This window comes from Rhinolophus ferrumequinum, chromosome 10 (assembly GCF_004115265.2).
Source record: "Rhinolophus ferrumequinum isolate MPI-CBG mRhiFer1 chromosome 10, mRhiFer1_v1.p, whole genome shotgun sequence".
Taxonomy (NCBI): Eukaryota; Metazoa; Chordata; class Mammalia; order Chiroptera; family Rhinolophidae; genus Rhinolophus; species Rhinolophus ferrumequinum.
Window position 1 is genome coordinate 72,094,482 of NC_046293.1, and position 26,960 is coordinate 72,121,441.

General features: G+C 33.2%; 1 protein-coding gene across 10 annotated transcripts in view; it reads left to right on the plus strand.

Moving 5' to 3' along the window:
• NAV3 (neuron navigator 3) overlaps nt 1-26,960 on the plus strand; it is a 770,226-nt gene that overhangs the window by 692,526 nt on the left and 50,740 nt on the right. For all 10 annotated transcript variants that reach the window (XM_033117411.1, XM_033117412.1, XM_033117414.1 and 7 more), the window contains 6 exons: nt 285-445; nt 3,652-3,840; nt 6,698-6,750; nt 12,136-12,159; nt 14,624-14,701; nt 23,038-23,121. In XM_033117411.1, coding sequence (XP_032973302.1) covers nt 285-445; nt 3,652-3,840; nt 6,698-6,750; nt 12,136-12,159; nt 14,624-14,701; nt 23,038-23,121 — 589 coding nt within the window. The remainder of the gene's footprint in view (nt 1-284; nt 446-3,651; nt 3,841-6,697; nt 6,751-12,135; nt 12,160-14,623; nt 14,702-23,037; nt 23,122-26,960) is intronic.

The window sequence follows — 26,960 nt, forward strand, 5'->3', positions numbered from 1 at the left end:
GTGCTTTTGAGTCCTTCTCAATTAACTTGGCTGCCTGCTCATTGCTTATGATTTTCAACTACGTATCTCACAAAGCATAATTTTCTTTTCAAAATTCTTTTGTTTTCCTGTGAGATTCAAACAGATGGTGTCAAATCATCTGGAAGAACTAAGCAATTATAGATTCAATCTGTTTGAAAATGTTGTTCAGTCTGAATAGTAAGCTCCTCTCAATTGTTTTCTTGTCCTGGTATTGCCTTGCCCCTTTAGATATGCTTAAGTGTCTTAGCTGTGCTGTTTTGCAGATATACCCCATCATCTCGGCAGGCCAACCAAGAAGAGGGCAAAGAGTGGTTACGTTCTCATTCAACTGGAGGACTGCAGGATACCGGCAGCCAGTCCCCTTTGGTCTCCCCTTCTGCCATGTCATCTTCTGCAACAGGAAAATACCACTTTTCAAACTTGGGTAAAATATTCTAAACCTCAATGTCATCTCGTTCCTTGCACCACCCACCCTCACTGTGTTTACATCTCTGTTATTTCTCCATAAAAATTATTGGAGCCCTGGTATTGCTCCATAAAAAAAATGATTCATTTAAAGAGGAGATAAAGACCCTAAGAGTGCTTTCCATTTGTATGATTGCTTACTGTTCGTGAAATAATTCCCAAACACTATGCAGTTTATTGCTCGTGACAACAATTTGACATAGGTTATTTTATAGTTGGGGATCCAGAGGGGCACAGAGGACATGTGACTTGAAAAGAAATCCTAACACTTTTAAGAAGCAGAGGCAGCAATTGATTCCAGAACACCTGACTTCAAGCCTAGGGGTTTTCTCAGAGTTCTTCTTAAATGAGTAAAACATCTCCTTATTTTTCTCTTTAAAGTATTTTTTAAATCCTTGTAACAAGATAAATCATATATTTGTAGAAATATAGAAAATAGAAATAATTATGAAGAAAAAATATATGATTTTATGACTCTGAGATCATTGCTTTTACCATTTTAAAGTTAAAACTCTCCTTAAAATAAATATGAGAATTTCTGTTAAGATAATACCTTGTGAACATTTTTGGATAAATGCAATGAAAAATAAATGACTAAGTAGCTCAGGCATTGCATTATTTTGTGCTTAATATAATTTGTATGAAATATAAAATCATTTGTATAAATGTCATAGAAAACACAATAGTGACAAAAATGAAAGAAGTCTAAACATTCTAGTTATCATTTCATAGATCCAATGCTATTAAAAATAGATTTCTATCAAGTAATATATAAATTATTCGTGTTATTTTTCTCTTTGTACTTGAAAATTTTTTTTCTAATAATGGACCCACAGATTATCCACATCCTTCAATAATTTGGACTTTTCAACTTTATGCTCTGTTGGAACACTCAAGGCTATTTCTTTTCTCTTTTAACTCTGCCTACTATAGAAACCAGAGCTTCTAACAATGAAAGATAATAACTTTTTTCATGGTTCCACATGAACTAATGAATTCATACCAAACACCAAGTTTTTGTTTTTTAAACCTACACAGTGATGAGAATCGTTTGCCTCATAATGGCAAAAGATAGTATAACTTATTTACTGTGAATTGTAGTTATGAAAGAGCAAGAAACTTAAAACGCTAGTGTCAAAAAATGAATTGAAAATATTTTATAAAGCCATAGGAATATTAAACAAAATCTAATTTTATGCAACATCTGAAACAAAACCAAATTACCAAAATGCTATGAGTTTGCTAGGTACGTCACGTCTCCTGTTAGTGTTCTCATTAATTGCCATTAATTTAACTAATTGACTCTTTACTCCATTATTTCCCCATTGTTTTTATTCTGATTAAATTCATCTATTCCATTATTATCTGGATAAAAACCTTTATTTTCTACGTCTGACCTTCACAAAGTCATTTCACCTCTATTTTCTTATCTGTTGAATGGATTCGTAATACCTAGGTCGTGTTATGAGGAATGACTGCTCTGATGTGTGCAATGTCTCAGCAGAGTAGAAGACTTGATAGTCTCAGCTACATCATTATTTTATTGGAAAGCGTGTCTTACACTATCAGACACGATTGCAGATTGCAAATTGATCTTACTACCTGTATTCTCATATCCCCCAACATTTTCACCAATTGGGACGTATGGAGGAAGGCAGACCTTCCCACACACATCAACATACTCTCATATGCCTACCCAGACTTTATAAGTATATCTGGTTTCAAATCAGATGTTATAAGATCCCGATGCTGTGTTATTTTACAAAAGAAAAAAATGACCAATTTTAAAAACACGAAAATTATTTTTGAAGAGTTTTGATTGTATTTCTAGGTCCCCTGAACTTTTATTTATTCGGCAAGAAAGTGGGTACTATTAAAATACAATCATTAATAAAAGTCATATTTATTATTAATTTTTTAAAATAAATCATATCTATTTGACTTGAATATGGATAGCATCATCTTACATTTTACTTAGGTCATTGCTTGTTTTCAATTTGGTAGTTATCTCTTCTGATTGAGCAGTAGATAAATGACTATTATTAACATTTAGCAGTTGCAATACCCATGCTTCCTTTATCTTTATAGCCATTAAAATGTTAATACATAAAATTTTTAGAAATATTTCTGTAAAAGAAGCCACATATCACAAACGTTAGAAATTTAAGATCTTTATAATTATGTCTCTATCAGTAAACTACTGTAAGCTGCTGCCGGAATAAACTGGTTGGTGTGAGGTTACTGACATGATAGCTATAATAGAAACCATTTCTACCAAAGAAACCGTATCTGAATATACCTTATGTAAACCAAATACGTTTTTGGATGAATCTTCATTTGCTATTGATCACAGTTCTGGTGAGGCATCTGAAAGCTGGTGAGACTCATTGTCATCTTTCCATGAGTGATCATAATTGCTCAGATTCATTTTTCCCCTTGCCACAAGGGTTGTCATGTAGAAACATTACTATCAATGTGTACTTCCAAATGCTATATATTTGATAGACCCTTTTGCATACCAAGTGATGTGTAAACACCTTTGTATGGGAAATTTCTATGTTTTTGCTTATAAGGTCCTTCCACACTTTGAATGCCCTTCTACCCCATCTCTATATTCACCCTTCAAAGTATTCAGAATTAACCCCTTTCTTCTATACTCATGGAAGCATAGAATCTGAGTTGGAAGAGGCCTACATCAAAACTCGAAATGACTGAGAGTCTTTGCCTGGAAGCTTCGAGAGGATCTTCTCGGGAAATTGAGATTTCTTGTATTTTTCTTTTTTGATTTTGCTTTTCACATTAAAGTAATGATAGTCTTTACTGCAGACCCTATGATGACGTTCTTGTCTTCATATAGGTTAGCAGAAAATACCAAGTTATTATATTTCTAGCATGAACAGTAGTGGTGGCTTGCAGCTTTTGTTTAATATTGCTTGAGAAATTGATACAGTGCTTGTCATGAAAGTGCTAGAAATAAAGAATGACTCCACTGTAACTTTTATTGAACATTTCAGAGGCAGACTCTTGGTTTTCCTTAAATAGCAGCACCCTATAAATTCATATTTCTATAAGAATTGGGGTCACGTTCTCACTTTCTAGCAACCTACTGTTTTCCGCATCCAAGCCCCAGAATAATAAATAGGCTATGTGTGCTTTGTTTTTCAGTGAGCCCAACCAATCTATCTCAATTTAACCTTCCTGGGCCCAGCATGATGCGCTCAAACAGCATCCCAGCCCAAGACTCTTCCTTCGATCTCTATGATGACTCCCAGCTTTGTGGGAGCGCCACATCTTTGGAGGAAAGGCCACGTGCCATCAGTCATTCGGGCTCATTCCGAGACAGCATGGAAGAAGGTAGGCGTGCGGGGGTAGGAAATAAAGACGAAGTTACTTTATTTAACTCTGAGATGAAAACTGTCACATCACTCACAGCCCAAGGATTCCTGAAGAGTAAATAAATAAGTATAATTCTCATTTGAGGAGCCCTGAGCCTAGAGACAGTTTAGTCTGCGTTACCTTTTGTTTCTTTATGCATTTGGAAATATGCCACAAATTGTTTAGATGAATACTTGGCTATAGAATAGTTCAGAATAAATTCAGTGTTCACATAATTTTAGAGACCGTTTGCCCTGATGGATCAAATATCAGAGTGAATGTCTTGTTTGACACTTCAGTTAAAGAACCACAGAGACATATGAAGCAGAAAAATTGTTATGAAACTACCACATGCTGCCAACTTTTATTCTCAGAAACTCCCTCTTGTGTTAGTTTTTATCATATCATCTTCAAATTCATATTGTATCTATGTTTTGCTTTGTAAGTGACATTTCCTTATTCGGTGCAATAAAATTCTCACTTGTCCTAAAAAATGTCTTTGTAGTTGTAAAGTTCTAGGTGAATAATTTATAATAAATCTATTTGAAAAACTCAGGAGGCTTAATTAATGTTCGAATGCATATAATTTTCTAAACTATATGACCTCAACTATCAAATTTGATAATATTTGAGAGATTTTCCTCTTTGATTTAATGATTTTTAAGTACCCATAAAGGAAAATTGTGGCAGCCATAAAGCATATCAGCTAAAGATAAAATATTAATAAAAATAAACCTAGACATTCAAACTGATTAAAATAAAATCAAACATAAAATCAGCCTGACTATCCTAGTCCTTAATAATTATTTATAAAAGAAAGGACTCCAGATCTTGAAACATAGCAGGGCTTACATCTCTGGTCATCCATTTATTTGTGGTATGAATTTGGGCAAATTTTCCTAACTTTATTACCCCAATCTCTGCATCTCTAATTTCACAGGTTTGTCATGAGGATGAAATTAAAGTCCAGGATACTTTTGTTCCCTCTCTTTCCTCTTCTTAACTTCTTATTTAAAGTATTTTCTGACTAAAGGTATAGGCAGCTTTGAAAATGATCTCATGGTTTTCAGGTCACCACGGTACATTTAAGGTGCTGAGACTAAATCAGTTAATCACAATTGCCACTACTTTGGGGTATATTAACCCAACCACCAAGTTCACCGTGACAGAGAGTGAACTCTACCCTGACAGTCTGCTGATTGATGTAGTGTAGATAGACAAAAGTATAACTAATCTGAAATGTTAAGTCATTGTTTTTCTGAAACGGTTCTATCACTCTCTTCATGGATAGGCCTCTTATAATACTGTAAAATTTTTCTAAGCGTACTGAAGGCTTTCTTGAGTGAGTGCCTCATTTATGAATAGAATGCTGGGAAAGTCTGGCTTTCCATGTACAAGCATTAAATAATCTGAATTGTTGAATGCCAGGCTGAGTGGGCAAGATGGCTTTTGGATGGCCACTCATGGAATACTGAACTATTATACTTTTTTAAATTGTGGTCTAGAATCAAGGAATTATACGGACTAGAAAAATGAAAGGGACTTTACTGGCGGCCCCAGACCACTGCTCACGGTGAACGATGAGGAAACTAAGCCACAAATTATAAAGTCATAGACCTATAAATATTAAGTGATTGTAAATCATACAGTAAATAGTAAGCATCAGGAAAAGACTGGAAATGTAATCTCCTGATTCATTGTCTTCCTTCCCTCTTGTACAACATACTAGTTCACACCAGTGTTATTATCGGTTGAAAGAAAGTGCTATTTTTTTTATGACTGGAATTTTGAATGTCTCACAGAATGGTAGTATTGCACAGACTTCCCCGTTCTCTGCTGACCAGGTTATCTATAAGTATTATACTTCCCATGTGCTCTTGTAGTACCCAATGCGTTGCCCTTGATAGTACTTGTAGTACTCTGTTGTAATTATCTTTTTAGTTGAGTACCTTCCTACTTCTTTTTGAGCTCCTAGGATAGAGACATTCATTTTTGTAGTCCCAGGATCTAGCAAGGGCCTGTCATATTGTGTGTGCTCAACTAATATTTGTTTAATGGATGAATAGCAGAAATAATTTTCTATTGTCCCACAATGAAAAGAAGGACTTTCCTACAAATATAATTAAGCACAATTTTATCCCTTTTTTGGGCTTAAAATATTGGATGTACAGAAACATAAAGTAGTCCATTAATAGTTTGAGATGGTATTTTGATTACCTAGATAAAAGACCGTATGCAATTTTCATTCTTAACTTCAGTGACACACCACCTTGATATAAGTATTTTTCTATTAATATGATATAAGTATTTTTCTGTTACTGAAAGTACAAAAGAAACAGTAATTTTGTATTTTAGAAAGCATCAATTCATCACAGATAATGTTGAACTAGCAAGTTGGGTAAAATGCTTATTTCCCAGAAAGTACACGGGGAAAAATATTGAAAATGATCTTTGTTGTATAAAAATGAAATCAAATAAATAAAATACATAGTTTTTTTTTAAGCTTATGGCAATTTTAGTTCAGATTTTCATGACTTTCTGATTATTAATTATGTGGGAATGTACTGTAGTTTTCGGTATGTGCAAAGCATGCTTGAAGAGCTTGTACTTGTCAATTTCTCTTTATAAGATGATAAAGAAGGTACTGTAGGGGGATGTATGGGATCTATCCATGTCTCAACATTTGACCTCCAAAAAATGGCAACAGACTTATTCTCAGACTCTCATATCTAGCAGCTATTATTTTATTTCTCCATTCTTCACTTTTTAGTAAAGGCCTGGTGTTTCTGAGCAGACTTCGTTATTTTCCCTCTTGTTCTTTTTTTGCCTTCTCCAGTTCATGGCTCTTCGTTATCACTGGTCTCCAGCACGTCTTCTCTTTACTCTACAGTAAGTATTGGCTGTTGAGAAAATGTTTCTGCCTTTGCCATGCATACAAATGATTAAATAGATTGACATTTACACAGAAGTTGCACAGTGAAATAAGAGCGTACTCTAAGCTACTCCCTACCCAAAAAGCTGGCAGATGCTCTACCAGCTCTTTTGTGGTCCACTTACTGTGCTTCCACTTGACTTTTGTGTACTCATTATGATCAATATGTGGAAGGAAAACTGAATTCCATAAAACCTGTTCGGGTATAACTTGGAATCCCTGAAATCATGTCCTGTGCTCTACTATAATTTTATATTTTCTAGTTTTCCATATTTTCTCCACTTTATATTTATACTTAAAAAATAATTTTTTGAGAGAATTGTGCCAAAGGATGAAGATCTCAGAGGCTTAGACATTTTTTTAATAATCTTCTGAAATAAAGTACGATTTTTCAAACTTTATTTCTTAAGAGAGAAATGCCAAGGTGTTGTTATTTTCCTAGTATGTTAAAATATATTTCATTTTTGCCAATGTGAGTTTTATGCCTACTTAATATAAGTCATCTTTAAAACAAAATAGTCTACACGAATTTATGTTTTACCACAGGTTTCCTTTAAGCTTAGATAAGAGTGAGGAATATTTAGTTTACTGAATTTTACTGAGACTTGGGTACTGTGAATAATCCTTAATCCTTAATCCTGCATTGAAAGATTCATGAAAAGTTCACATCCTCAACTGTTAACTGAGCAATTAAGCATTAAGGGAAATATTAATTGTTTTCATTCATTTTCATTAGGTTCTAATGTTATGTCCCCCTTTTTGTAACTTTATCTTCATATTTATTGCTTTACATACTTACTCAAAATCAGACTGTCATTGGCAAAGACAATATTTTTCTTACCATCTCTCTCCTTTTAATAACTAAAATTGCCAAAAAATTCTATAAATGAAGAAATCACTGTTAATGTTTAGATAAATCTACTGTGTTAAGCTAATGGATAAAGAAGGCAGAAATGTGAAAATGTACTGGAAAAAAGAATAAGAGAAATATGTAAAGACTTAGAGTTCTTCTGGTTGGGCCAGTGCAGCTGCTTATCTGGGAGATGAAACCATTGCAACTGGAGTCTTTATATAATGTCAAAAGATGTAACATCATTATAGTCATATTTTAAATATATACAAATGCAACATTTGGATAAAACTACCTTCATGAAGGCTAAGAAAGGTCAAGAATTAACAACAAAAAAAAAGCATAGGTTGAAGAAAAACAGATGGCTGATTAGTATCTACCAGAGGCCAATAGACCTTTCTGTAATAATAGAAATGATCTATATCTGCACTAATACAGTAACCACATGTGGCTATTGAGCATTTGAAGTGTATCTGGTGTGACAGAGGAATTGAAGTTTTCATTTTATTAATTTTAATTTAAATAAGCACATGTGCCAAGCAGCTACTGTGTTGGATACTACAGGTTTATAGGGAACAAAGGGAATACATTTAAAAAATTCTAGATAGGTTATACACACACACACACACACACACACACACACACACGACATATGTAGATAGGATATATATGTCAAAATAATAAGGATAATGAGGAAGCATAAATGAGAAGTATTATATTAGTACAATATGAAATGGAAACAGATTAAAGTAGACAGACTATAAACATATTTGTAGGCCAACATTTAGAGATGAATTAGGTCCTTGTGTTAAGTGTGAAAAAGATGGATAAGGTGATCAAGCCACATCAGAAGGTGATATTATTAGAAAATTTAGGAAATTTAAATAGTTTTAGAGATGATGGAAATTATATACTTTAGTTGACAAATAACCTATAATAAAAACAATTCAAAAATGCATATTTGGAGAACTAATAATGAGAAAAATCAAAGGTGATTGAGTCATTCTGTCTCTAACCTCCCTTATCTTGCACTGAGACTTAATTGGTAATGATAAAATACCTGTGAAAGTGCTTTCCAAACCACGAAGTGAAAAGGCAATTTATCATTATTTTTCATGCCTTCTTGAGGACTGTGGATAAAGAGTCCATTGATTTGCATTCCTGCCTTACTGTATTAGTAATTACTGTGTGATATCAGGCAAATTGCTAAATTTCTTTGGCTTATACATGTAACATAAAATTGGAAAACAACAGAAACATCTATCCCATGATTTTTCTGCAATAATTAGAGGAGACCAGGGACTTTATGTGGTATAAATTATGAAATAGTGTAAAGTGTATCGTTCTAAGATGCACCATGTACATCATAGTCTACATGTAATTGCGTTTTTTGAAGTTATGCAGTGCACAGCTAACACAGTTGTGTGTGGTGTTCCCTTATAAAATAATTAGTGTTTAGGGGGTAAAAGTTTCCTTTTTCTGCAAGAAGATTGGGCACTATCTCTTCTTATTTGGTAAAATATTGCTCTTATTAAACATGAGTATAAACCATATTTACTCTAACACTCTCCTTTATGCAATTTATGAAATTATATATTTTACTTAAAAATGTTACAGCAAACTAATGAGGATGGGTTGTTGCAAAGAACCTTTACCTGTAAAGTCATCAATCTAACAAATCCCATGGAAGGATTCTTTCTTCATATGTAGTTCTATTAAAGTCTCTACCAGTAAACTTTAATTTTTTTTAAAAAAAAAGTTTCTACCAATTGTAGTTTGGTAAAATTTTTACAATGTATCTTGCAAAAAGTTTTGTAAAAAATCACCTTCTACAATTCCTGAGCAGAAAGATTCAGGGAGGTTGTACATCGCTTGGAAATCATAGGCCCAATATTACCTTTGACAAACTTAGAGTTTATGTGTGTGTGTGTGTGTGTGTGTGTGTGTGTGTGTGTGTGTGTTTAATCCAAACCAACACTGTGCAATCTGGAGCTTTTATCTACAATTACAATTTTAAAACTGTATTTTAAAAATACCCAGAATATGTAAAAACACTGAAATGAAATTCCTCCAGGTTTACAGTCATCTGGCATTGCCCGTTTTAGATACGGACATGTGCTTTCAGGCAATTCCCAGCCTCCACCATCTTTTCTTTTCTTCCTGAAGTTGAGTTTGGGCTGTTAGCTATTATTCTGTTGTGGCATTTCTCATAGGAAAGACATATGTCTCGTTATCCATATATTTATGAAATGTTGGAAAAGAAAAAATAACCTGAGTAGGTTATGTGATTTTATTGTTAGTACTCCGAATGCTTTTTATTTTTTATATACCTGGTCCTGTTATGTATGCATTTACATTTTTTATCTTTGTAGTAGTTTTCTGATTGACTGTGTATGAACTTTGTTGAACCTGATTTATACTTGGAATCTAATCTGTGTTGGTTTAATAAGAGCAAGGGCCATGTTTAGTTCACTGCGGATCTCTTTAGCATATTTACTAACACATAGCTAATACTAAAGTAAATATTTTTTAATTAGTAAGTTTGAATGGATGAATGAATGGCCAATTAATAGCTCACAGAATAAAGAATCATCTGATATATTTTTATTTAGAAAAGGTGTTTTATATTGTTTACCATCCTTTGGGACATTTTACCTGCTTCAATACCCTCATTTAAAAATAAAATGTAATCTCATTCCATCATGATATCTTTAATCCCACACCTAATCCACTGAAAAAAATATAATATTACTATTCTGGTTCAATGCTTCAACATTAGGGTAACACCTACTCAGCAGTCATAACCAAGGTTATGAAAGAAGGCAAAGATGAAAGAAAAAAAAAGTTCTGAAAAATCAGCAATGAGTAAAGTCATAATATATAGTATATATGGAATTAATATGGAATAATTATGCTTATAACTAGTATATGTAACTTATCCAGGGCATTCTTAATGAAAAAAAAAAAGTGATTGTTTCCTGACTATTCAAAAACAAATCATATATCGTTTGCTTTAAATACACAAATTGTTTATTAAGTATCAGTTTTATATAATCTTAGCAAGCCTAGAAGGGGAATTTGGGCAGAGTAAACTGGCAATAAATATGCAAATTACTAGGGAAACTCAAAAATCATAGTTAATTGTCTTTGTAAATATGTCTTAAGGCAAACAACCTCCAGTTTCTTTTGATTTTATGAAATTCTGATTTTAAAATCTTTCCTACTTATGATTCAAAAACCAAACTGTATGAAACCTTGAAAATATTAAAATTAAAAGAAATAAAACCTTCACTTAAAAACTAAATTTGCGATTTAAAATATTTAAGCTTTATGTTAGCATTTATTTTTAAACACAGTTTTCTTATAAAGCCTATTAGGATTCTCCTACTTAACCATTCTTTTAACTAACCACTGTATTACTAACTATGCATTATTTTTAAGAGTAGAGAAAATATAGGAAAGACGAAACTGCAGAGGTGCTTATACATAATTTCTCGATGTTTACTTTGTTTTATTTTATGATTTCCAGAGGAAAAGGAGACATAAAAAGTAGCTCATGCATATCTGCATCAATTAATCAGGAGGTTGTTTTTCAGCTTTGGATCTGCTCAAGGCGATGAGCAGTCTTGTACCACGCAGCGATATCATACATTCTCCAGCTTTTTCCAGAATGAGAGAGCTTCCCTAATGTAATGGTGCACATAACTCATATTCTGGCATTTCGCAGCCCAGCACAAAGAAGCAAAAGAGAGCTAGGAGTTTTTGGCAGCTGAGGCCAAAACACCCTGCAAATTCCTACAGCAATCCTTATTTCCATAATCGGCGTAGCTAAAGATGTTTGTTGGCCACTTTTATCACCACCTTCACACTGTATGGTTTAGTGTTTTGCTGACTTGCAGCCAAATAAATCTAATTGATTATTATTAGGAAAAGTAAAAGGAAATAGAAACTCGTAACCTGATTTTCTGTGGTTATCAATGGAGGTCAATATTTTCCCTCCAAATCTATTTGGCATTCTTTATGATCTTGAAATTACAGAATAAAATTCTGGCTCCTAAGTCTTGGCTGAAGATCCCTATAATTTAATGGAGTCCGTTTCCTACAATTTGAATTTTTAAAATATAATATTTTATTCTTTTCTGTATCTTTTTTAGAGCATAATTTTAAAACTATTTTATTTTTTGTTGCTTATGGTCCATATCTTAGAGTAACACTATCTTTTAATTATAGCCTTTGTTTTTAAAGCATAGTATATATCCATGAATCAAATACTATGTATTTTTAAAATACTATATGGTTTATACATAAAGAATATTCATCTGCAATCCTAAAGGTTCCTGTTCTAACTGTTTTAATTTAACAATATTATGCATTTTACTATATTCTGATGTTAGATCACATTTTAAATACACAATATAATTATTTACTCATATATACTTGTGAAATGAATTGACGTTAATTATTCATATCTTTTGCATTCTCTCTTTTACAGGCCGAAGAAAAGGCTCATTCAGAGGTAAAAACGTATCATTTTTTATATTTGCTCTAATATCCATTTATGATGAAATGAGTGTTTCTGCCACTAGAGGGCTCTGTGATACAATAACATAACTACAGTGCCAAGGATAGAAACAAGATAGTTAATAAAAGGTCTTGACTATTTCCTCTTAAAAGAAAATGAAAGGTAATTTTCATAAGCAAACTCTCCTCTCACATTCTAGATTGGAGTCTTAGCTCAACAGCTAATAAATAGTGTCTAGTAGTAAGCAGTCATTAAATCTTTGATGAATGAATGAATGCGCGAGACCTTTGTTTTTATGAGTTTCTTGTCCCCACTGCCTGTGAGACTTACTACATAGAATTAAGGAAACTTGAATCTTAGGCATCAGACCTCCACAGCACAAGCTACCAGCATTCCAGTTCAGCTGTTGGGTGCAGGACTTTGCAACTTCTAAACACCACTTTATCTAGGTCTAATCACACACATTTATTTCACAAATACTCACTTGGTTGCAGTCATGTGCAAATCAGATTGCAACCTGAAGAGAATATTCTTTTTCTTTCCCTTTGTATAAGAGATGTCCTGGCCAAAGAGAGCAGGAGGACTTTAATTAGGCCTTTATTCAAAATGCAGTAATGACTATTTGATTAATTTACACTGAGGCATCAGAGCACAGAGAAAATAAATGTCTTGGCAACAGTCTCTGCAAAGAAATCTTTCCTCTGAAGTCACATTTTATTAGCCTTCAATGTAAAATGTGTGCTGTGTTTAAAAATATTGAAAAAGTATTGATGGTACCAATTTGATCTTTATAATCGCTAGACCAAAAAGTCAATATGATTTTTTTAAAAACCATTTTTATTTGCATCACATGCGCATGGCAAAACTTCTAACATTGATCATAATGTAGCTACTGAAGTATAGAAATGCAACATCTATATGACTTATTAATAAGTACCCAACTCCCCTTTTATCACTGATGCCCCATAATGGGTCACGATTTTTAAAAAATAATTGACAATACTTTAAATTTTTCTGGATTATATTTTAAAGGCAATAGGATCACCTGATAGGGACTATTAATTTGAGAAAGCCTCTTTGAATTTGGTTTAAGAATAAAATGGATTCTTTGCTTTCTGAGACTATTTGTGATCATCAGCGTATGAATATAACTCAAAAGTTAATTGGAGCTGGGATGTATTTCTTTTTAAAAGGCAAAAGTGAAATGGAATTACATTTGCTGAAATTATAAAAATATCCTCTATCTCTGCTTCCAGCTTCCAGTTCACTTCCTTTTTAGAGTCTCTCAATATAGACCACTATTTCTTCTCTACAAAAATATAATGTGAAGGAGGAAAAAAAGACAATTAATGAACTGTGTCAAGAATGCTTTTTCAAACTGAGATGGTATTCCAAAAGTCCATATTCAGCAAAAGAAGACTTGTTTTTGAAGAAATGAAAACCATCAGAGTAGAATGTTTGCCATCTAAGTAACTAAAATCCCTTAAGATCAGAAGTATGCTTGTCAATTTATAAATATTTTACTTTAAAGTATTAATTACTTTATATTTCATGGCAACATGAGACATGCAGATTAAACTGTGAAAGTGCTTAAATTAAAATTTTAAATATGATATATACCCTTAACTTTTTCCGGGTCAGTTTTCATCCAATGTGAACTTAACTAAAAAGGAAAACATTTTAGCATATTTATTTTGTTTGTTTACCTAGTTATTTGCATAGTATTATTGATTTCCCCCTTATTTTTAAACTATGGATAATCTATAAAGCATTTCTGCCCTGAGTTTATAGTAACTCCCTGAATAAAGCTTGTTATAATAAAGATTTGGAAAGGCTTCTCTAAGTGTTAGTCATTAAAAGCCTAGCCAATGCCATTATTTTCAAATGTGGAATCATTAAATGTTGAATTAGAGCCAACTTTCAGTGACTGCAGGATAGTCTACAGCTCTAAGGAGTTGCCAAGTTACAGAAATTAAAATAAGCATACAAAAACAAAAAAGCAAACGAACAACAACAACAAAAAATCTGATAGAAAAATGACGTGGAGTACTTTTCACTAAAAACACTCAGAAAAAAATGTATATGCACATTTAACCTTTAAAAAGAAAAGATTTTACTACCTGAGTTTTAATATAACAATTTGCTAGAGGTAGAAGAATCAATAAGAAAGTAAACTGATTCTTGAGTCAGCCAGGGATGGCAAATGGAACAAGGAAACATTCCCTTCATTTGCAGAGTTGAGTCCCTACTTTGAACATGGGACTTACTCCTATTCTTATCACTGGCCTTTGATTGTCACCTTGCAGCCAGTTTGCACGTTGCTTTAGTTTTCAAGAATTGGTGCTGATGCAGTGGGAGTAGAATGAGCTGACTATAGTATTTGCTTTCTTGGATTGAATTCTGGTGTTAAGTTAAAATCTACTAGCATATTGAATTGATTTTTTGAAATTACATTCAGCAAATCCATAAACTGCGGCGAGAGCTGGTTGCATCACAAGAAAAAGTTGCTACCCTCACATCTCAACTTTCAGCGAATGTAAGTCACTTTTTATTTTTTTTTGATATGTTAAAACAGATTTTTATATAGCAAATGGGATAATTTTAGTAACAGTCTTACAAACTTTGAATGTCCAAAATTGTACGGAGTTAAGTCACTAAATCATACAACTCATATAAAGATAACCTTTCCTACAGACTGGATAATAAATTGTAAACCCAATTGATTGATGAGGATTCATAATGTGGTGAAAATGGCATTTTGTTTCTAATAAGGTTGGAATATTGGGAACAGCTACAAGGATTCTTTCTTTTCTTATTTTTATTATTCCCCATGCATAAGACTTTCTATAGCTACAGTACTATTAGGATTGATAATGATTAACTTTGGAAGATAAAAAATTCATGCACCCTGCCTCCCTCAGTACCACTTATAAGACAATTGGTTAAGCATCCAGTTAATTCTAAAACAAAAACAAACAAACAAACAAAAACAACTTAGGTCTAAATTTGGGTATCTTAGCTATATTGTAAATGAGATGTAGTTCTCTCAGCAACCTTGGCAGCCTTCTCCTAGCTGCTGAGAAGGGCCAACATGATGATAAAGACCATCAATTATATTAACATTTGTTGAAGATCTCTCAGTGTGCCAGGGGATACTCAAAATAGATGAAGAATAAAAAAGGAGACCACGTGGCATTGTGCCTAGTCCTAAGGAACAGTAGCGTTAGAAGCAATAGTGACGGGTAAGGATGCTCCCACTATTTTGCCATATGTCCTGTCACCTTCACTCAACGTGAATCTGCTCAGTTCCACTAGTGTAGCTTGGGCCTGTAGCCTGCCTCACCACTCTCAGCTCTCCATTCAGTTTTCCTAGCTCCTAGACTCAGCTCTCCATAGCAAAACTGAGCAGGTGTAGACCCCCTGTGTGTGCCTTGAATACGAGAAATTTTAAGGTTAAATATTATGGTGTAATATAACTTTCACAGTATGGAAGTAAATCACTTCACTTACAATGTATTCCATTCAGCACTGTGTTTGGATTGATCTTATCTTTTCTACTTTGGGAGAATCAAATTAATTTTGGATGGACTATATTTGTTTTTTTATGGATGTTTTTAGGGTATTAAAAATAATAAGAGGTTTTAGAGAATTGTTTAGGCAACACTGGAACACTATTATTTAACCTACATTTTGTATCTAAGAATAACTCTTAAAGAAATAGTTCAAAATCAACTATAAATTGTATACCATAGGTTAGATATATAGTAGTATAAAACACTCCTGTCTATGTTCCTGAATTTGTACCTAGGACATATTACAAGGACATATTACAGTGCAAACGCTAAAACACACTAGGTTGTATTTATCTGCAGTGAGAAAGCTTCAATGACAGAACCTATACATCGGATAGTCAAGAGATTTATGGGAGTCTTGAGCAGTTACTCATGGTTTTATTTTATCTTGTAAATGTTTCTTGTGTGGACTTATATAATCAGATACTGGAATAATAAGTGGCTGGTATCAATAATGGAATTTGGGTTTTTGCACAGTAATTTTTAAACTATTTCCATTTAAAAAGTAATATGTGTATATTATAATAAAAAGAAAACATGAAAACTAAACAAGTGTTTAATAAAAAAGGAATTATTTGTTTTTCCCTCTGAGACTCCCATTCCCACTCATAGTTATTGATTTCTTGTGTTCCCGTTTAACATTTTTCTTTTATATACTTATAAATACATAGATACAATACACACTTGCAAAGGTTTACATACATGTGCATGTGTGAAAGAACCGAATTCTAACCTAGGGGAGCAGTCCTGGGGTCTACTCTGTGTCATTGTTTGGAAAGGGAGCAAATATTTCACAAAGATGTCAACCATTGGCTACCTACCACTTTTGCTCTAATCATGCATGCCACACTGTTTTCACAACTTTGGAATAGGTATTCTCAGCTGGGTATTGATATGACCATCAAAGGGTGAAAATTGGTTCTTGTGCTGAAAACAAACTTATTCTTTTTATGTATAAAGCACAGATATACATAGAGTGTATAACCAAGTATCCAGTATTCCTGTGGTACTAAAATATCATGGAAGAAGGGGGCAACTGGGGAAAACAAACAAACAAACAAACAAACAATGCACACACACACACACACACACACACACAACCTCTTCCTAGGGGGCAATAATGAAAAAAAAAAATGTAAGAAACACAGAATAAAAGGAAGTAATTCCAAATGGCTGATATTGTTTTGTTTAAAAAATTCTAGTCTTGGTGAAAAACTCCAAATATCTTCTGTTTCCGTAATGTATATCTGTGTTATCATTAGTAGTACATTTTGTACATGGATGGGAACTTAATATATATCCTATTTTGCATGATTCTTTTTTTTTTTTACTTTATAATGCATTTGGGAAAGCTTCTCAAATCATCCTCAGATTCACACAAAAACCTTTACATAGCAGCTTTATTTTTTAATAGTGAAAAAAAATTGGAAACTACCAAAATGTCTGTCAGTAGATCAGTGGATAAACAAACTGACGGCTTCCTACCGTAGACTACTGCTCATCAGTGAAAGGAAATGAACTTGATACGCACAACAAATTGGATGGATCTCCAGGTTCACGTTAAGCTGAGTGAAAAAGGCCAATTTCAAAAGATCACATACTATATAATTCCCTTGTATAACCTTCTAGAATGACAAAATCAGAGAAATGAAGAGTAACTTAGTGCTTGCCAGGGGTTAGGGATGGTGGTCACCTTTATTCCTGAGAGGTGAGTGGACCTATAAAAGGATATCAATAGGGAAGAAAGCTTTGTGGTGAAGAAATAGTTTTGTACCTTGATTGAGGTGATTATTTCATATGTGAATCGACATATTTGTACCAGTATTGAATTCCTGGTTTTGATATTATATGATAATTATGTAAGATGTAACCATTGTGGGAGACTGAATGAAGGGATACAAGGGTCCTCTCTATACTCTCTTTGCAACTTCTTGTGAAGCTATAATTATTTCAAATTAAAAAAAAAAACAACACCTAAAGGTGTATTACAGTTTTTGAAAGAAATGTGTACTTTTTAATTTCTTAGGTATTTCAACCTTATTTCACCATTTAGTGCTTCTTAATTCTGTGGTGATATGGATTGTTAAAGCTTTTTACCATTGGGTAAATTTATTGTTTTAATGTCAAACGATGAAAGTTAAGAAATTCCGATAACAAAGATATGCATGATCTTCTACTCTTCTACAAACAGTCTATTAAAATTTACTTTAAGTCCAAATATTTCAGTAGCTCATAACTTTTATAAATGGATGTACATATAAATGTTTATAAAATAATTTTAATGTCAATACTATTTTGAACATTTTAATAGAATCATTATAATTACAAGGGATGGAGTTTTGTAAATTTAGGTCCATTTGTATTTTTAAAGATATTATCTCCTTTATACACTTAGATATTTGAATTATTCATAAATTACCTGTTAACTACAACTCATCTTGAATTCACTCTGTTTAGCATTTGATTTATAATATCATTTTAGATTGCATAGACCATCACAAGTCATCACAGGATTGAGTTAATACTTGATTTTTCCTCGGTTCTAAGAAATACTGCATTTAAATTTTATTCAGAGTGTGTTTCATTTCATTGCTTCTGAAGTAATATCTGGTAATATATGTTAGTTATATATATATATGGATACACACACACACACACACACACACACAGAGAGAGAGAGAGAGAGAGAGAGATTAAATTAATCATAAAATTGAATAAAATTATTTCTGTATAGAATTTCTTCAATATAAGTCAAACAGTTTTTTTTTTTTTATTTTGTGCAGTTCCTATTTGGAGGTAGAGATAAGCCTTTATTACTTTATTCAGACCATACATAAACTTTTTACCTTTGGTTAAATGGGATCACTGCAATGAACGTTATATAGAAGTGTAATAGCCGTGATTTATAAGGATGCATTACGAATTTGGTTCTGTAGAAAATGTCAACTTTTTTAAAAATTCAGTATTAATTTTAAGGATACAGCTATTCATTTTTACTGAATATATGAATAATTCTATCAGGACTTAATTGTTTTTTCATAATTTGGGGTATGTTTTATCATTGATGTATCATGTGTTCGAACCTAGCATGATTGTATTTATATGGGGTCCACACAATAATCCATGTTTTAATATTTAAATTCGAAACTTACTACGTGCTTCTCTACTAAAACCTTTTTTTTTTCACCCCTTTGTTAAATGGGACAGTGTTAAGTCAGAAAGATATCCAGTGAGCTCACCACTCATTTGACTGGCAGAGTCTAACCTCCTTTCAATAGAATGTGCACTGAGCTTTCCTACCCACTTGTGAAATTCTCTGATCAGAGCTGCGTAAAGCCCTGGGAAGACTCTTTGTAAAGCTGTTTCTACTAGAACGTCCTTAGAAATCAGGGAGGGTATGTTGGCAAGCACTATTGCCTGACCTTCCCTGAATTAATAACCTACCAACCAACAGAAAGGAAACAGGATCCCCAGAAGCAAAGGCAACTGCAAATGTATGGTCGCATCATACAGCCAGGTGTCCTCTCACCTCTTGCCCACACCTTCATGCAGCCAAGTCAGTTGGGATGCATTTGTTTGTGTTTTAATATGTTTTCTTTACACATCTCAGCCCTTAGATAATTTGGAAAAGGGCACTAAGGCTAGTTATCACTACCAATTTTCAGAGACATCACTAAATTAATATATAACAAAACAAAAGATACTATTTTTTTTTGCCTTTCAGCATGTAAGTCTTTTAACCAAAATTCTCTTGGGTATTATTTTGTTTGGGACTCTGTCTTATTTCTTTGCTCTTTTTAATATTTTTATGTAATCTGGCAGTTATTCTTGCTTTTCTGCATCTCCTTTAACAGAAAATTATTTTGCACCTATTAACATGACAAACACTGAAGGGACAATTTTATACAGTGAAAGAAATGTGAAACCTTATTAATGATAGTTTCAAAGTCATTTTCAGTTCATCTAATTATTGATTTTCAAATGTAAAGTCATATCTATCTATCATCCTTTCCCATATTAATCTATGTATGGAGTATTTTTTATTTGGTTGACAGGCTGTCACTGAATTCTAAATGAACAAATACAATGCAAGCATTTTCATAATGAGATTTCATCTCATTGTTTAGTAGCACAATAATTCTCTTTACATGTCTATTCAGATTATATTATATTATGTGATTCTAAAACTTAAGATAATGTCTGTTCAAAATACCTTTTCTTAACTAATATTCGGTCTTGTCTATTATATTATATTACCTGGAAGACTTCACCTAATATAAATTGGGGAATACTTATCATCATATTGATAAAATTTTACTCCGGCTTGACAGTTATGCAACTGCTAAAAGACAAGCCAGACCCAAGTAAACTTTGATTAAGAGCCCTTCAAAAAATCCACAATTTTTTTAAAAGTCATCGTTTTTATACAACTTTTCAGAAAAGATACATTGTTCTATAATTTAATCAGTTTTACTTTCCATTTTCTCTCTATTAAGGTGACAAAGATCATCCCTGGTAGAAATATTTTCTCTTATTTGGTTCTTGTACTCCTTATCTATTAATCCAATTGGTGAGAAATTCTACCTTTCATTACCTTCTAGGTAAAAAAGTTAATCTGATAAACTGACCCACGGCAACATGAATTCAAAGCAATATTTCACTAACATACTTTTAATATATTTTTTTTCATTGAGAACAATGTGACTCAGCATGTTCTTTTGTAACCAGTTTTCTTATAAATGATTAATGAAGAGCAATTTTCCAAAGATTGAAAACTGGTATTCTAATGGTGAATATTTTGTATTTCTCATAGCTACAAAATATAAGCAATATATTAATATAAAATATTCTTCATAGTCTTGCTTTCTTCGTCATATTTTAACTCCTTTTGAACTGATAAAATATACACAGAGGTAAAGTCAAGGAATTTTCTTCAAGTTTATACATTCAAGGACTGACAGGCCAGCAATTAAAACTTATAATTCTCTGGGAGACTTAAAACTTTCCAATATTGAGTAGAATGTTGCATTTCTTTTAGTAAACTTTAACATAGATTTCTGCCAGAATTTTCCCTGTTTAAACAGGAATCAAGCCATTTTAGTTTTAGGATTTAGTAGCCAATTGTAGGGCCATAGTGGGATTACTTCTGGTAGTTTAAACTGGAATCAGCACAAATGGTGATCATGGGCAAACCGAGCAATGCTTTACAATAAAATCTAACTCCTGCTACAATAAAATCTAACACTACATGGATGAATCTCAAAAAATATAATGTTAAGCAAAAGAAAAGTCAGAAAAAATCATGCCATTATGATTCCACTTGAATAGTACTCAAAATAGGCAAATCTAAAACAGTGTTTAGGGATGCAAGCTTAGGTGGTAAAACTATACAGAGAAGCAAGAAATAATTGCTGCAAATGTTACAATAGTGGTTATCTGTGAGGAATGGCCAGGGTGGGGGGCAAGGAGGGACTTCTGGGGTCTTCAAATGTCCTGTTTCTTGACTTCGCTGGTTAGTGCATGAATGTTCACTATGTGATAAACCAACGACCCGTACATTTTCATTTTGTTCACTTTTATATATATATATTTGCAATTAAAAAAAGGTTGAGTATAAAAGAAAGTGGGACATAACTTTATGCTAATTTCTGAGGGTACTAAGTCTGATGTAATGACATTCCTTGTCATTTCACACATTTTAAACAATAAGATACTATTCCTTTTTTAAGAGTGTCATTTATCCCATTAAGTCTACTAACAAACCTTCTAGTATAATTCTCAAAATGTGTGTGTGTGTGTGTGAGAGAGAGAGAGAGAGAGAGAGAGAGAGAGAGAGAGAGAGAGAGAGAGAGAGAGAGAGAATGAGAGAGAGAGAGAGAGAGAGAGAGAGAGAGAGAGAGAGAGAGAGAGAGAGAGAGAGAAAGGGAAGGGGGAAAGAGGGAGGAAGGATTCGAGAAAGAATAAAGAGCTGTGCTAATGGACTGAAGATGAACAGGCATATTCTCTACTAATTATCTTTCTCTATATTACAGTGTCAGGAAAAGAAAGGCAGCCCAGGATAAATGTAGAGCTAGGAACAAAGACACCTTTGTATCATGAAGCTAATGGAAGGGATTTGGACATTCTAGCCGTTACCCGTAATGGAATAAACTTCTAGCTGTTACTAACACTGGAATAAGCATCCAGTGCCCTCATTCTTGGGACTCCTGTGATCCATTTGATAATAGGTACCTCAGCCTTTCAGCCCTGCTAGACTTACAAGGGGATGTATTTTAATTACATCTTTTCACTCCCTTCAAAAAACTAATCTTTGGCCAAGGATTGTCAAATTTCCCCCCACACATAGTTTACTATAGATGTATGTAGGTGGTAAATTATTCTATCTTTATATCCCTTTAAAAGTACAATAAAATAAACCGGTTGGCGATAACATACCTGTAGTTCTACCTCAAGCTACAGTGTAAGATTGCAGTAACTTTTCAAGATTAATATTTTGTGGGTCAAGCTGTTGCAAAATGGCATGTTAATAATAACTGGCCTATTTTAGAACTCTAATAAGATTATCAAATACTTAATCATGGGACTTGTGGTTATGTACTGCAAAATGTGTAATTCTCTAAGATTTAAAATAAAACTCCAAAGCCACAAAAACTTAATGCTAAATACACTATGACTGATTATTATTTCTGGCTGGCCTACCTACACTTCCTTAGTTGAAGGGAATAAAGTAGAAATCAAAACCCTGGTAATGAAAAGAGTTTGGAAAGTGAAGACAACTCTTCGATTCAATTCTTTGTAAGTAGAAAAAGGAAAGAAAATGCTAGAGCTGTCAGCAGATGTCTGATTCTTGAAGGAGAGTGTCATTATAATCGAGGAGCTAACAATCTCTTCAAAGGTCATCATGCCGGTATCAAAATGAGGAACATTTGCCCATTGACCATTGAAGTGGCCTCTGCTTGCACTTTAAGTCTAAAAACTTGGCAACTCAGAACTTCAGTCACTGTTTTATGTGTCAAATCCTCTAGCATGTGCAAGTTGGAAGGTGTTATTATTTGCAAAATACCATCCCCTTTTGGAAGGTGAATGCACACTAAATGTCAAGAGACTGAAACACGGATTTGAAGCTGAAGTTTAGAAATGAAAAATGATGATCTGTGTTAATTGTCACCATTGAAAGCTAACTATGTTGGTCATTATTTAAAGAGTTCGACTACTTGGAGATCAGCATTGCGTAAAGCTTTTTCATCCACCCTCCTAAGGTTCTGACATGTAAAATGTGTTCCTTCCATTTTCTTCACAGGCTCACCTCGTAGCAGCTTTTGAAAAGAGTTTAGGGAATATGACCGGCCGGCTGCAAAGTCTAACCATGACAGCAGAACAAAAGGTATGTTCAGGAATTGCTACTGGGGCTTGAAATAAGACAGCAAGTTACGTAGGATGTTTAAACACTACTTGAGATACAGCTCATTAAAAAGCATACTACAGAGCATCCATTATACGCTAAATTGGAACAATGACAAAATAATGCCTTTTCTGATTTTAATTTAAGGACTTATGTTTCAGACTAAGCCGCATTGGAACACACACACACACACACACACACACACACACACACACACACACACAGTTCTTTCTAGGCAATCTATGTTGTTTTTACTTCTAACTATAACTATTAAAAGAATACCAAATGTTAAGAAATAGGTGTATAGGAGAAGAGTTAGAATATTCTAGGAACAATTGACAGTTGACAAGAATGGCACGCTGACAAGAATTTTCACAAATGCATGGTCCATAAGCCACACACAAGGATTATGGCTGAGATACCCATGAAAAAGGCCTGAAACAGATGTTATTAGGACTCTACAAAGTAAGGGCTTAAGGTTAGAGCTACTATGGGACGAGGGACAAGCCAATGTAATTTTTGGAGTAAAAAGGACTAGTTGGCATCTGGGGATGCTGTCTTTTAAGTAAGGTTAAATTATATCAAAGGCTTTAAAATAAATGTGAAGGATTTTATGAACTGGAAGAAGGATACCAAAAAGAAAGAAAAAGAATTTATTTCACAAAGACAGAAGTATCAAAAATGTCCTCGCAGCCCAGAAACAGTCTAGACACTTTCCATGTGATTACCTCTCTTCTATTAGTTTGGAAATGCATGGTCTAACCTGAGTCCTGGGATGGGTGTCAGAGACAGATGACATCTCTAAAATTATATGGAAATATTTGTAAAAACGGCATATGTGCATAATATTAGCGGCAGTCTACAGTTTTTAATCTAATTCTCAGAGATTCATAATCTAAAATGTTTTGGATATTTTCAGAATCAATAACTATATCTGTCTATAGGGATGGATTCAATTTTGTCCTTAGTTCTGAAAGTGTGTCATTAGCTTCAAAGAACTAGCATGTATTATCTGGTTTTGTCAGCTTACCATTTTTTTTTTTAAGTTAGACAACACTGAATGAACAGCTCAATTAAACCAAAAGAGAAAATCGAATAGTCCTATAATTGCCTTGTATAATTAGCAAACTGTGTTTGCAGTTATCTTCCATTCTCCTATTTCATAGGTTTCTCCTGTCTATGAAAGAGGACACTATCCATCCATGTCAAACCTGTTCTATAAGGGAAGATAACAACTTTTGAGCACATACATTTTACCTTAATCATTTTTTTTTTTTTTTTTTTTTTGTGGGGAGATCAGTTTACCACTTCACTATGTAACATAAGAACTCCGCAAATAGAATTACAAGGCCTTTCAGGGCAGCTGAATGGGAAAGAATATAAACGGTGGAGCCCAGTAAGCTTGAGTGTAAATCTCAGCGGGGTCTCTTAAGACCCGTGAAATCTTCCTTTTCTGACCCTCAAAAGCATCATTTTAAAAGTGGGGATTATAACCTTGTAGAATCATAGGGAGGAATAAGTGAGCTACTCTAAAAATGTCACATGAAGTGGGTATATAACAAATGTTACCTTCCTTTACATGTCTCTACTTTTTTCCCTTAAAAAATGTAAGCTAAACAAATTCATCACTGGCCATATGCCACACATATTGCTGGAAAGCATGGTTAGTAGTTATGTATCAGTGTCTTTAAGAAGTCGAAATTAATATATTTTGCCACCTTCCATGTTTTCTTCAGTTCTTTTTAATTTGTGAGTAACAACTTCATGGGAATTGGAAAAAATATGGTTGTTAATTTATAGTGGCTACGACTAATACTTAAATATTTTAAAATACATCTCGATAATATAAGGAATTTCATAATGATGTGCACATTATCCTTGAAGAACATTCCTTAATTTATTAAATGTTCTCAGAAGATATCATAATGTCTGAAATTGACCTTGCCATTTTTTTCAATAATTGTAACAATGTTTTATTATGGCTTGTATCACTTTGTATTATCATGATACCTTTAATTACATAGTTTCCATATATTTGTTATTTTGCAATTATTAATTTTTTTAGAAAAGGAAATTAGATACACAGCTAAAACAGACAATTCGATTTTACAGAGCTAGTGAATAAATTACAAATATTAAGCAAATGTCTTTTCTAAGATTTTTAAACATTTGATTGAGAAAGGTAGAAATTATTTGTCTATTATTGAATACTAGAACTTTCATATATTGTGCTGAAAGTGTTCCCAATCTCTAAGGCACCATCCACTATGTTTTATAAGATGTAAGTGATTATCCTTTTATCCATTATAAAAGTTGAAATCATTGGACTCTGTTCTCAATGTCACTCAGTACACTGTAATACATTCTTGCCAGTTGAATGACAAATAAAGACTATGATGTTCCTTGAAACAAACAACTAAGAACATGACTAAAAATATTCTAGCAACAATAACAAATCTACAAAGAAGAAGATCATAACCTGTGCCATTTTTTAACCGATTGTTCTTCTAATTGCAAGCTGCCTGCACACAATATTTTATTAATCTGAGATTTATAACTTGCCTATCTCCAAGTGGTTTTGAGATTCTTATGAAAGCAATATGTTAGATGCTATACACAGTTTAACGACAGTCTAGTGAAATCCAGTAAAGGAATGTATGTAACAAGGTGCCTGAGCCTGTGCAAAGGGCTGAACTGAAATGAATGTCAAGCTTGCTGAGGCACAAAGGGAGTCTGCTTGGCATGTTTAGTTCTCATTTTCTGACCCAAAGAGTATCATTTAGATTGAAGAGACAAACTTTTCAGCATTGACTTCAAGAACAAATTTATTGTAAAGTTTCTTAAATTGGGGTCATGGAATAACAAAAGACAAAAATCACTGTTCAAATAGACATTTCTCTAAAAGCTGAGGGCATAACACTTAATCATATTTCAGTAAAGCCATTTTTTCAGGGAGCTGAGATAAAAGGATATATTGCTCTCTGGTGATCCAACAATCCTAGGGAAAAGATTAGAGAAGATAGAGCAGAGGTTTTAAAACTGTTCCCGGCATTCCAAGCTTCATTTGTCCATTCAGTCATTCACCAAAGTTATATTGGATTTCTATTCTGAGATGCTGAGATTCTAGCTACTGAGAATTCAGTATACTCATATATGCATATACACACTGAGAATACACACACGCACACGCAAACACATTGTTTATATCCTAGTTTATAACTAGTTCTAATATTAAATAGAGTTGATATTCTAGTAGGTGACAAATTAGAATAAAAATGTAGTGAAAACATATAGGATTTCAGTTGAAGGTAAGCACCTCTGAAAAATTTAAAGCTGAGAATGAGCATATTGGGAAGCAATGTGGGATGCTAACACCTAGAGAAACTAAGGCCAAGGTGGCTACATCTTCTTGGTTACACACTTAATAGAGAAACTAAACTAGGACTCAAATCCAAGTTTTCTGCCTTCTTTACCCTTTAATGTGTGATTTTCAAAAATCATGTGGTATTAATACTGTGTTTCCCTGAAAATAAGACCTAGCCAGACCATCAGCTCTACTGCGTTTTTTGGAGCAAAAATTAATATACGACCCAGTCTTATTTTAATAGAACATAAGACTGGGTCTTGTAATACAATATAATATAATATAATATAATATAATATAATATAATATAATATAATATAATATATAACTTAACATAACATAATATAATATAACACATAATACCAGGCCTTATATTAATTTTTGCTCCAAAAGACACATTAGAGCTGATGGTCTGGCTAGGTCTTATTTTCAGGGAAACACGGTAGTATGAAAACTA